General features: G+C 41.3%; 1 protein-coding gene across 1 annotated transcript in view; it reads left to right on the top strand.

Annotated features, from left to right (window-relative positions):
- Window positions 1-13,967, top strand: part of ppp1r16b (protein phosphatase 1, regulatory subunit 16B) — a 63,981-nt gene that overhangs the window by 14,626 nt on the left and 35,388 nt on the right. The window contains exon 2 of the mRNA XM_061688280.1: window positions 6,895-7,320. Coding sequence (XP_061544264.1) covers window positions 7,053-7,320 — 268 coding nt within the window. The 5' untranslated portion in view covers window positions 6,895-7,052. The remainder of the gene's footprint in view (window positions 1-6,894; window positions 7,321-13,967) is intronic.

The raw sequence follows: 13,967 nt of genomic DNA on the forward strand, positions 1-13,967 counted from the left end.
TAACTGCTGAGCCCATTTGCACTCTGTTGCTAACCACAAAAGCAGCTCTAGAGTCATTCAAGTGTGGCGACACGGAATGAGTAGAACTGAGTTGATATTATTTGACTACAATTAGTACATGTTGTTGATTGTGTCTAGCTTACTGTAGAAAGAAGTACAAAATGACTATGGGAAGTTGAGCGATATCCACCCAGATCTACTGCAGGCTGACAAATCCTGCGGGTGGCGTTATTGTGCTCAACACTGGTATAGGAAAAAGGAGTTCAGGTTATTCAGAGCCTATGAGAATCCTTCTTAGTATACAACGGAAGCTAATGTTTTATGTGATATGTCATATTTGAGTTGAATTTTGATAATCTTGTGCCATTGTAGAAGAGCTGGTCTGCGGTAGTAGTTCTGGTATGCAGCCAGATCTGAGTCCTGACTAACTAAATAGCGGATTGAAGACAGCACAATGGTGAGAATCTGTCAGGCAGTACCGAGTGCAACAGTGTATTCGAAATTTGTGAGGCGAGCCCGACGGAAAATCAATGCGAGTATACAGAGTTTGAAGGAATTCGGAGTGGCGTTATTACATCTTTTACACGGCGGTTCAAACTTGGCAACAAGTGGACAAAACCTCTTCGAGGAGTTTGTTTCGAAAGAAAAAGTCCAAAGTGACCCTAAAATGGCATGCTTCAAACTAAAATGGAAAACTTTCAGGCGTGGGTTCTTGAGACTTTTTTGTTCGGTTACTCATGAGAGCTATGACTACCAAATTTCATGTTGCTCAGTGAGTTTTTGGGTGTCATTTCAGCAATTAATTAAAAAAAAAACAATTTTAAAATCCAATTTGGTGGGTTATTGAGTAGGAAACCCCTCAGAATGGTGTAGAATTTGCTGGTGCATTCAGTAACACCTCAGTAGCTTTTTGTCCAATGCACCGTCTGCCATCTCCGGGTGTCCCCGATCGTCGCGACAGGGTAGACGACGTCCCAGAATGGAGGCGACCCGAGCTCTTTAAATCAAGGCTCCACCCGAGGAGCTACTGTACGTTCTCCCTCCACGCTGCCAGCGAACCCAGTGGTAACTAGGACAAGTCACCCAGACAGAATCAAAACATCCTTCGAGAGGACGCCCTGGGGAGCGAGAGGGAAGGCAAGAGAAGAGATTGTTCAAGTGGCGCATCACTGCAGCAGCTCTCCAAACACACCTAAACCCCTAAGCTTCTTCATCATTGCAGTGTTTTTAAGAAGCGGGGATGGGGATGGGGATTTTTTGTTGCAATCATTTTTGTTGCAATCATAAAATCTGTACTCTTGGTCATGGCAAATTTTACTGGCGTACAAGTGTAAATAAAGAAGTTAATCATCCACTCATTTTCTAGGCTGGAGTCTATCGCTGTAGACTTTTGGTCAGAGAAGTGGGATACGCCCTAGATTGGTTGCTGGTATATCATAGAGTACATACTAGCTATGGGCCAGTTGCTGGTTGCAAAGGTAGACAGTAGTTTTTAAAAGTCACTGTTTCACAATTGCTTAAATTTCCCATCAGCAATATATGTTTTTTTGTTTTTTTTCCCCCCCTCCTGAGTTGTCAGTGCAGGCAGACTCATCATCATTGACAAAGAGTCAATGATTTCGGACTTTTGCTCCGGTTGAAAAGTTTTCGGAAAATTTTCAGTTAACCTGGCTCGTTAGAGAAAGTATATGAAAACATGCTTCCGAAGAGTGGCTGCGAGAGGGAAGCAATACTTTCAATATGCAATTACATTAAGGAGAGCGCCACCTATTACTCTTTGACAAATTTAAGGTAACACTGATATGTTAATATAACGCTGTCTTGAAATGAACGTTTGCAAACAGCTAAGAGACTTTGCCTGTCAACAATTGGTTGAATACAGTAAATTCTGTAGACTTGCTATTGAGGCAGATAACCATGGCTAACTAGCATGGCTAACATCAGCTCGTTTCCCCTCTGACGCTACTTAAAGAGCAGAGAAGTGGCTACTCGTTTTCCAAGAAATAATTACTTTTGCTGTTGTACTACATTTAGATTTTATTTAGAATTTTTTCACTTCATCAGGGAGGCGTCCGGGAGGCATCCTAACCAGATGCCCGAGCCACCTCAGCTGGCTCCTCTCGATGCAGAGGAGCACTGGCCATATATATATATATATATATATATATACTGTATAAATTGTATTTATATGGCAGGGCGCTATAAACTGTATTTGTATGGCAGGGCGGCCGGTTAAGTCTCGCTAGTTTAAAACCCGGAAACAGTTTTTGTATGTGTGAAAGCTCATGTGCATTTTGATTGGCTGTTACATCTGCGACGTTGGGAAGCCATGAATCGCCCCCAAACCAGTGGTTGACCGTCAGCCACTCATGAACATTAGTTGCCGCCCATGCTGCGCAAGAGGTCAGTCAGGTTCGGTCGCATTGCTCATATTTATCTCCTCCAACATTTCTTGACCGATTTAAACCATTCCAGCTTCAAAATGTTCAGCTCATTGAGAACATTTGCTTTCTATCCTCAGGTTACTAATTTGCTACTGTTACCACTTTAGAAATTCTCATTAGAAATATTTTGTAAATACAGGGCAATATAAAAATACTAATTGATCACGCTGATTTGAACAATTATTATATTAGTATTATTTTTCAGTATCTTTAAATTGTTTCAATTCTCACATTATACATTTCCTCATTTTCAGTTAAGCGTTAGCTCTTCAGCATTCACCTCCCAATTTCTACAGGAGTTGCAGTCTATAGTCGTGACGTTACTAATGTATTAGCATGACTTAGATTATTGCACATTCCGACTTAAGTACAAATTTGGGTTACACCGTCACCATAGGAACTGAACTCCGTCGTAAACCGACGATCTCCTGTAATTGACTGAAGCTATCCCGCTGTGTGTTCACATCTGTGTTCACTCACTCTGACTTGGGCGCGACCGAGTCTCGGGGGTCAGTTTTCAGGTTAATGGCTGGGGACAGAGAGGTCAGGGTTCAGATTGTGCTGAAACAGTCAAAAGTGACTAACTTCCTGTTTTAATGGCTGTGTGCGCTGGGCTTTTGTTCAGCGTTCGTTTAACTCTGCCGCACGGCCCAAAATAATCACCATAGTATCACTGTGAGCACTTACGGGGTGTTAGACTGACACCCTACAATTGTAAAGTGTTTTAATGGATAATTATTACTGCCACCTTTACTAGGTGGCAGTAATAATTTACTGCCACCTAGTAAAGGGACCCCTTTAATAGAAAGAGTTGTGCATTATCATTCCCCCTGCTAACATCTAACCACTAGTTTGCCTATTTGTTTCAGTCAGGAGCTAATAAAATGCAGACAGATTTTTTTGTGGCCTTTTGCTAACGTATAACCTGGAATTTGTGACATGGGATTTAAGCTTTCCTGGTTGAACTAGTTTAACTTTAGCCCCAACAAAAAAGAAACTGTCACAATGCTAAGAACTGGCATGATATTATGTGTGGTTTGTTGAAGATACACATGGGCGAGTCGTGTCATGATTGTTTTTTTTTGTTTTATTTTGAAGTGAAAATAGCTTGAGAGGAACAGCCTGCTCCTTGTCATGTTGACCAATGAGACTTTTTGTGTAGTGAACGCGGTTGTCAAAACAAAACAACACATTTACGCTTTCTCATCGCAAAAAAAAAAAAAGAGAAGCTCTGACGGCTGGCAAGAATCATGTGACCTGCTATTCTCTCAAACGAGCTGCATCCATTTGAGGCAGTGCCACTTTACCCCCTCTCCATAAAAATGTGCAATGCACTGTAGCATTCCTATCTGCTGCCAGGAAGCTGATTGAGGTCAATCTGTGATTTGCAAGCCTCGGACCCCAGGGAGCGGCCGTGATATCACGGCGGAGGCTTATAGCTCCTCGTTCTCTCGTCATAGCTTCACGTTTGTCTACAAATACTCAATGCACTCTCGCTTCTTCAACTCAATTTATCAATTTGAAAGTCCATTTGGAGATTCAAATACTGCAACTGCTGCCTATAAAGTTGGAATAATATGTTTTTATTCCTATTTAAATACAAAGGTAATCACTTTTTAGCTGTGCACCGGGGGAAGATAAGACTATATCACGATCATCTCATGGAAATAATTAACTCACATTCCATTCCTACCTTATGAGCAAAAGTGCACTGATGAAGGAGGGCTGAATTAAGCCAAAGTAATTTCAAGAAAAAAAGTCTCTTTATTCTATGTATATTATTACAAGACTAAAGTTTAAATATTGTGAGAATAAAGTTGTAGCAAATGACCATTTTAAGTGAAAATTAGACAATATTTTTAAAAGTTGCAATATGAGAATAAAGTCGGAATATTACAAGAATAAAGTCTTAATTTTTCAAGTCTAAAGTCGGAATAGTAGGAGGCTTAATATGAAAATTAAGTCCTTATATTTAAGAAAAAAAATATTTTGAATAAAGACAAAATTACAAGAACAAAATCTGAATATTATGAGAAAAATTACATTTTTTTTTTAGGAAAAAGTCAATGTTATGAGAGAAAAGAATAATTATCATTATGCAGTTGTAATATTTTAAGAGAAATATTACAATTACAGTCGGACCGCGAATAGCGAAAATCTGTGGATAACTGGCACCCATAAAATTGCATTGAAACCCCCCCCCCCCCAAAAAAAATAAATTCATACATAAGCATGGATAAACTGCCAATAATCATTTTCGGGGTTGGTTCCCTCCATAAAAGAAAACACATTTAAAGAATAAAAAAAATAAAACAATTGTAATGAAAATAAATCCACGAATAGGATAATACCCCGCGTGCTGAACCGTGAGTATGCAGGGGTTCACCGTACACAAGTTGTAATAGCTTAAGTCTGTTTAGCACATCTGCCTCACAGTCCTGAGGACCCGGGTTCAACTCCGGCCTCGCCTATTTGGAGTTTACATGTTCTCCCCTGTGCCTTCTTGACAATAAGGAAAAAGAAAATGTCTGACACCTTTTGTTTGAAATTCCTTCATAACAAATTGCAAACCTGCCTCTTAACTATCGGACTTGGAAATCATTTCCAATTTGGTTTTGACTTCTAGCACTGTGTGTGTGTGTGTGTGTGTGTGTGTATGATTTATGACGATTGGTTTCCTGACCCTGCATGCATGCGGCGGTTATCTTGCTGCAAAGGAAACAAGACCCAATATCACATTGCACCACTGCTTGTTAGATTAGGTGGCATGGCAGGCGGCAAGCCAAGTAAGTGGGTGACGATTCAAGCATATACAGTAAACTCATACTTTAGTGTGAATAAACAAAGTGGGATGGGGGCTATCCAAAGACTTTCTTGCTGCCATACCTTGACTGTCACTGACCCAGATGCTGTTTTGTCTATGTAAATGTGCAGCAATGTAAGGAAATATCATGTTTTCCATCAAACACTTTTAAGAAGTTTAAAAAACAAAACAAAAACAAAAACAGTAGGCGCCTTCCTTTGTCGACGTTTCAAAGTCTTTGGTTTTTTTTTTTTTTTTTTTTTTTTTGCTCCTTCCTCGAGTGGAACTTTCTGTTGTCGTCGGAAAAATGACTGTGCTGCCCTAGTTTGTGAGCTTATCTTTCATATGCAGCATCCAGGAAGTGGTTAACCTTGGTAGAGCGGCAGTAGACGGACGTCTGAGGCTAATGGAAAATTTAGAATGCAAGCTTTATTTTTTTGTTGTTTGGTGAGAAATTGAGATGTTGGCCTCTTTTTTTGAAAGTAATTAATGACAGAATTATTATCTGAAGATAGCACGGTGTTGTAGTGGTTAGCATATCTGCCTCAAAATCATGAGATTCTGGGTTTGAATCTCAGCTCATGCCCTCCAGTGTAGTTTCCATGTTCTCGCCGTGTTTGCGTGACTTTGACGGCTCTTCCGTCCACATTCTACGAACATACACGTTAAGCTACATTTACATTATGTTCCTGGCAGCCATGGCAGCCTTGTTTGTCCAAAACTTGTCCCAAACTACTGCTGTCACTATATTTAGAATCGATTATTATATTTTTAGAATTGATTATTTTATCAATCATTCCACCGATTAATCAAATAATTGCATAAACCTATGTTTTGCATTAAAGTTTATTTAGTTTACTTAGTTAAATTTAATTAATTAATTTGGTGGTCGATTAGTTGTTGATTAATTAAATAATTGTGACACCTCTTAGCCTTCTGTCACCTTACCAGGTTTTCAAGATATGAGCTGTCGTTTGATCGATCTTTTTACTTTGACTAGCGAGTGCAGACTTGAGATACGAGTGGTGTATGGTGGCAGTAAACTCAACACTTGACCTCAAACAGCAGTTTGTCAAGTAGTGAACAATTCTTCAAAAAGATGCTTCAAACTGTTTAATGCCACTCCCAGTTGAAGTTTACGGTCAAACAAACATAAAACTGTCTTGTTTTATACTTCCCCTGGTGGCCAAGGCGCATACACCAAAAGGAACCGCACAATGTCCACTGAATTAAAGCATGACATCACGATGCAGAAATGATTTACATTCTAGTGAATTACAGTACGTTATTACTGCATGTTTTTATACACTGCAATACTCCATCCATCCATCTATTTTCTGAGCCGCTTCTCCTCGCTAGGGTCGCGGGCGCGCTGCAGCCTATCCCAGCTATCATCGGGCAGGAGGCGGGGTACACCCTGAACTGGTTGCCAGCCAATCACAGTACAGTGCAATACTGTAAAGTGTTATTAAAAAATGTGCTAAAAAATTGTGTTGGTGTTTTTTTTGGGGGGGGGGAGGCTAGACTGGATTAATGGAATTTCCATTAATTTCAATGGATTGTAAGATGGTCACAAAACAAATTAAACTCATAATTTAATGTACCAAGGCATATGTAATAATGAAGCTTACGTCTCTGTTCACTCAGAACTGCTGCTGAAACCACCACCACAACAACAACGATGACGAAGATACTGACAGGAGGAGGCCACTGCCGAAGGTGCAGCCCTCGCTAGACTTCCCCCATCTACCACTACCGCTACCACTACCACTGCCACCCCCACCCCATCCCAACGCTCCAACATCATGGCCAACCACCTGGAGTTGATCCAGGAGCTGCAGCAGCTGGACAAGGTGCCCAGTCTGGAGAGGCTGCGGGCGGCCCAGAAGCGCCGCACTCAGCAGCTCAAGCGGTGGGCCGTGTACGAGAAGGAGATGCAGAACAAAAAGCGCAAGGCGGACAGGAAGGGACGCAACGCCAACGGCTATCAGCATGCCGAGGCCAAGAGGCGAGTGTCGTTCGCAGCCAGCGTGGCGCTCTTGGAAGCATCGGCCAGGAATGACCCGGATGAAGGTAGAGGCACTCATTTGCTGCATACTCATTATGTGAAAAGTCAATGTTTCAGAACAATAAAGGTGTAATAATGAGAATCTGACTAATTTTACAGGATTAAAAAAATATTATGAAGGTTAAGTTTACATAAAAGAGTCATTTTACAGGAATAAAGTCTGGATATTACATGAACATGAACTCAATGTTACAAAAATGGTGTCATCAGAATATTACATCCATCCATCCATCCATCCATCCATTTTCTGAGCCGCTTATTCTCACTAGGGTCGCGGGCGTGCTGGAGCCTATCGCAGCTGTCATCGGGCAGGAGGCGGGGTACACCCTGAACTGGTTGCCAGCCAATCGCAGGGCACATACAAACAAACAACCATTCGCACTCACATTCACACCTACGGGCAATTTAGAGATGTCAATTAACCTAGCATGCATGTTTTTGGGATGTGGGAGGAAACCCACGCAGGCACGGAGAGAACATGCAAACGCTACACAGGCGGGGCCGGGGATTGAACCCGGGTCCTCAGAACTGTGAGGCTGACGCTCTAACCAGTCGGCCACCGTGCCGCAGAATATTACAGAAAAAGAAAAGTCTTAATTTTACATGAATGAAGCTGTAATATTTCAAGTGAAAAAAAGCAAAAGCAAAAATGTATTTACGAGAATAATACATTTCAAGAAGCATGAAAGCATTAAAAGAATGAAGTAGATTTGAGGAAATAACCTTATGAGGAAAAATTATTTTACCAAAAATAAAGGCAACATTTCAAGAGTAAAGTCAGAATTTTAAGAAAAAAAGTAATGTTATGAGAATTAAAATGTAATATAAGAAACCAGTCATTTTACAGGAAGTCAAAATAGTACGTCATCATTTTACAATAAAGTCCTAATGGATGAAAAAAGTACAAGATAAATCCATATTACAAGAATGACATTCTAATTTTACAACAATCAAGTTGTAATATTAAGAGTATAAACATTCCTTTTTGACAGATATTTTTTTTATAACAGATGAGAGTATTTGACTGATAAGAGATGAAATTTCTGACAATCCAATTCTTTTTGGTTTGTGCAACAGCTTTGTGGTGTGCTGCACTTTTCTAGCTCACGTTGTGTCACTTCAGTGTACGATGGCTGTGCAAGGTCAAAGCTCAGAGAAGCCACATTGAAAAAGTCCCTCCACATTCAGTGTCACCCCCGGAAAATACCACTTAGCTGATCGTGCCCACTTGAGCTGCCAGTTAATGAGCTGAATGTGTTTGGCCAGGCCAGTGTTTTATCACCGCGGGAATAATGGAGTTGTCACGCCGAGCACAAACTCTTCCAGTCTTATAATTAAAATTTCTTTACGGAATGGCGCGCCTGCCCCGCCCTCCGCTTTTGGAGATAGTAAGTGTTTTGCGCCTGGGCACAAACACAAAAACAGTTTGGATCGACTCGAGAACTATAGTAGGCGGCTATTTTTTAGAAGCGATTTCTCATTTCACTCGAACATACAGAAGATTGAAGTGTGGCAGATGCAGCCGCCACACACGCTTTGCTTGAGCAAGCTGTCTTTAAAGTCAGGGGAGGAAATATTCTCGTAGAAATGGAAAAGGGGCACAGCAATCATCAGTTACGCTAAAGCTGCAATCATCAGTTACGCTAAAGCTGCGCATTTTTCTCAGATGAAAAAGGCTCTTGTGTAAACCGTTTTGAAATGTCAAGCCATCATATTACATTATTGTCACAACATTAACAACCAAACAGCTTTAACCCTCTTTTTCGTCACTATTTTCTTGAAAGGAGCCATATGATGTATTTTTCCCACAATTTAAAACAGCTCCCACGTGTCTTAATAACATTTCTATGAGATGCTTTGGTCAAAGTGAATCATTACACACCCTATTTCGTGTCTTTGGGGAATTAGTGCAGTAGAACATGAGTTAGTTTCACTAAAAACACTGACCAAAAAGCTAATGTTAATATTTTTTTGCTGTTGTGACACTTCAAACAATAGGGCTTCTGATGGCAAAATAATTTATGAACGATATATAACTAAGAAACGCGCCGTGAGCCAAGCAGACTCACAGCATAGCACAAGTTGAACGCTAGTGGCTTTTTCTTACATGCCGTTCCTCATTCCCTCCATGAACTAGGCCATCTTTTCTCACAATCCTGACACACACTTTCTACGAATTGTCCCGACACATACTCTGTTGATACCATAATTACGCACACTCCGTTCAAGTGTGAGGTGCATGTACTTTTCTGAGTTCCAAATTGTTGGTATTTCTCTCCCTCATAATTGACGTGACAAGCCGTGATTCACCGCCCATCTTTATGGTCTAGTCAAAATCTGTGCTGATCCAATCCAAAGCGATGCAACACCACCACCGACAGAGCTGTTAGTCATTACAGTGGTTTACAAACCTGAATTTCCAAGAGAAGCTGAGCAAGACCCTCTTACATGCCTACCCTATTGAAAAATCTACTCGGCGATTATACATGTATACATCGGTAGATTCCAGCTGACAATTATAAACGTACACGGCAGTGAATGAGTTACGCATTAAGTATTGGAATGAATACATTCAACAGACGTGTAACACCAGACACCTGATAGAAGATTTCTTGGGTTTGGCGTCTGCTTTGCAAATGCCTTACCACTGATGGCGTGGCTCCATTGATCTGTCTGCCTTCAGCTGCCGCATAATGAATGCGACCATGTGAGGATGACTGAGATGAAAGAAAGAGGCAGGATGCAGCCTGGGTGGCAGCTGGACGCTCTTCGGGAGCTTTTCGCATGGTCGATAACCTCACTTGGTCCCCTCGGGTTTCGCCCAAACCCAGACTGAACACAGTTCATAACATGTCATGTAAACGCCTCTAAACATAAGGCTTTCCTTTTTTTTTTTTTTTTTTTTTGGCAGAATATGTGGCACGATTTGGAATCAAATGTAACAAAAGTATAGTGCATTAAATGTGGTATAAATATGGTACGTTAGAGGTACATGGATCGACCGTTCGAAAAGGAAAGCCGATGGCGGCCAGTGGAATAATGCCAAGGTTACGTGGATTTAAACCAATGGGCATTAGGTAATAAATGTAAACACAGTTACATACAGTAAATAGACAGTCAAGAACATTGGATATGCTGTATCTAGTACGCTCTAACCGAGTCTAAAGACCTGCAGTGTAAATCCAGCCTTAGGAGGCTATCGTAATAGTGTCTACATTATGTATGAGTCTGCTGGCTGTATGGAATCACACTAAAGAGGGTGCTTTATAAGAGGGTACGACGGGCGCCACACATTTTCAATGGGAGACAGGTCTGGACTGCAGGCAGGCCAGTCTAGTGCCCGCACTCTTTTGCTACGAATCCACGCTGTTGTAACACGTGAATGTGGTTTGGCATTGTCTTGCTGAAATAAGCAAGGGCGTCCATGAAAAAGACTTTGCTTGGATGGCAGCATATGTTTCTCCAAAACCTGTATGTACCTTTCAGCATTAATGGTACCGTCACAGATGTGTAAGTTACCCATGCCATTGGCACTAACACAGCCCCATACAATCACAGATGCTGGCTTTTTAACTTTGCGTCCATAACAGTCCGGATGGTTCTTTTCCTCTTTGACCTGGAGGACACGACTTCCACAATTTCCAACAACAATTTGAAATGTGGACTCATCGGACCACAGAACACTTTTCCATTTTGCATCAGTCCATCTTAGATGAGCGCGGGCCCAGAGAAGCTGGCGGCATTTCTGGGTGTTGTTGATAAATGGCTTTTGCTTTGCATGGTAGAGTTTCAGGTTGCACTTATGGATGTAGCGCCGAACTGTATTTACTGACATTGGTTTTCTTAAGTGTTCCCGAGCCCATGTGGTGATATCCTTTACACATTGATGTCGGTTTTTGATGCAGTGCCGCCTGAGGGATCGAAGGTCACGGGCATTCAATGTTGGTTTTCGGCAATCATTGCAGCTTACATGCAGTGATTTCTCCAGATTCTCTGAACCTTTTGAGGATATTATGGACCGTAGATGATGAAATCCCTAAATTCCTTGCAATTGTACGTTGAGGAACATTGTCCTTAAACTGTTTGACTATTTTCTCACGCACTTGTTCACAAATAGGTGAACCTCGCTCCATCTTTGCTTGTGAATGACTGAGCAATTCAGGGAAGCTCCTTTTATACCCAATCATGGCACCCACCTGTTCCCAATTAGCCTGTTCACCTGTGGGATGTTCCAAACAGGTGTTTGATGAGCAACTTTCTCAGTCTTTTTTGCTACCTGTCCCAGCTTTTTTGGAATTGCAGCAATACGATTCTAAGTTAATGTTTATTTGCTTAAAAACAATAAAGTTGACCAGTTTGAACATTCAATATCTTGTATTTGTAGTGTATTCAATTAAATATAGGTTGAACATGATTTGCAAATCATTGTATTCTGTTTTTATTTATGTTTAACACAACGTCCCAACTTCATTGGAATTGGGGTTGTAGTAATAGGTATTTTTACTGGTTGAGAAGTGGCAACGTATCGAATGGTAGCATTTATTATCAGTCCTTAACAAACTTTATGCAGAGATCTACAACAGCGTACATGCGCAGAAACTATGCGCAGGAAGTCAAAATGGCATTGGTCGTAAACAGAGACTAAACATTGTGAAATATATATATATTTTTTTTTAAGTAAATGCGGCGTGGAAGCATTGCTGCTCTTGTCACAATAAAGTAATTAGTATGTTATTATTTGATTCGTTGTGATTCGAATCTGAAAATTCTGATTCGGCAGTTGTTTTTTTCCCGACGGACTTGAGTGCACCACCGAGTCCCTACCCGATCGTTCGTAGCCATAGTTCGTAAGGGTTACAAATGTAATTGTCTCACTGTGTTTGACCCTCAAGACACAAACCTCGGTGTCTGGTTGTTATGCCAACATAGGCTTCAAAATGATTGTTTTGACTACTTTGTTCTGAATAGTGTAGCATGTCGCAGTTTCAGCAGCGCGTTTTCACCATTGACAACACGCTAATTACATCTCACACACCACTGGCAATTATAACATCCAACTCGATGTTGTAGGAGCCTCAACCTAAAATCCATGGTCCATTTTTAGATGCTCACATTTTCTTTTGGTTCACCGCCTGTTTTTCTCCCTTCTTCCTACCATGTCATTAGCATAAAAAAGCACACAGGAGGAGCAAGTAGATTTTAGGCTCCAGCAGCGAGCCAGGCGGCCTCATGGAAGAAGGATTCTTGCTTAGTTATTTGTGTGCAAATGAGCTCTCTCAGGAGCTTTTTGTCTTCTTCTTGTGCCTCCTGTCTAGCTGGAGCGCAGCGGCCCTGCTACCGAGCTTATGGCCGCATGCGAGCGGCACTGGAGCAAGGCGTAATCTGACGCAATTAGAACACATGACTTTGCGTAGGACTACTTTGTGGCAACATGGAGACATCTTCGCATTGTTCCTTGATCCATCACGGGTGAAAGTAAAGATCAACGACTTAATTAAGTGATATATTTTATTATTATTCTTAATGGGTTTGGAAAAGCTCTCTGAATAATAAGAACTCTGATTAAACCCATTGTTGTTGTTTTACAGGTTGAAATGACCCATTTAAAAGGGAAGCATTATAGAAAATTGACTTTTTCGTTGCTTTTATACAGTGTTCTCCCACTATATCGTGGCTCACCATTTGCACCCTGCCATACCACTGATTTATTTGAACTTATCCGTCTGGCGCGGAAATCTCAGCTACTGGTATATCACTGAAAACAGTGGTTTAATAATAGTGATATTTTTTCTTACGGTACACCTACTAAGTGTAATGCCCTCGCATGTGGGAAAGGAGAACCGTAGTCACCAATGCATTTTCCAGCCGTTTATTGAACGCCGGTAGAACAGTAAAACACAATGAGTGTGTTGGGTAAGCACAGATCTGTGCACACACGTTTGACCCACAAATCTGTGATTCATCAGTATGTTCGTTTTTGGTTTTTGAACATTCTCAGACCATGCGTACGCACAAATAATGCAGGATCAGGTTTTGAAAATAATGACTTCAAAGACAAGTGACCTATGATTTGACCGCTAGGCTGGGTGAAGATCCGCCATTTTCAAGCTTCTACGGCTAAGTCATAAAATAAGCTTTGAGCTGTACTGAGTTTTATTGTACGCACAGATAAGCGCTAGTCTCTGATGAGCGGCACATTCTTGATGGCTCGGTGAGGTTGTCGTGGGTTGTTGTGGGTGTTGGGGTGTTTGGTGATGTTCCCTCTGCATGTGCCAAATACATGGATCCACACAGTAATCGACAAATGTAATTCAGCGGCTTGGTGATAAAATGCTGCCTCTAAAAGGGGAAGTAGCGATCCGTGCTGTCGTCAGGGGCTCTCACTCGCTGTCTTAGACTCGGGACTTAACGTGAAGTCACCCGTAGCGCTGGCCTTAGTCACCATGGTGACGAAACCCGTACTCCCCATTGGCCCAGTACGACATGAGACAGAGACAAAACAGACAAATGCCCTAATGACATCCAATTGCAATTGACATGTCATAAATTCTCTCTATACAAAGATAACAACGCTCAGTTTTCACTGACACTGTGTGGGAAGCATTAATTATAGGCAGAGAGTAGTATTAATTATAATGCCTACAACTCCTCC

This window comes from Phycodurus eques, chromosome 10 (genome assembly GCF_024500275.1).
Source record: "Phycodurus eques isolate BA_2022a chromosome 10, UOR_Pequ_1.1, whole genome shotgun sequence".
In the NCBI taxonomy this organism is placed as follows: domain Eukaryota; kingdom Metazoa; phylum Chordata; class Actinopteri; order Syngnathiformes; family Syngnathidae; genus Phycodurus; species Phycodurus eques.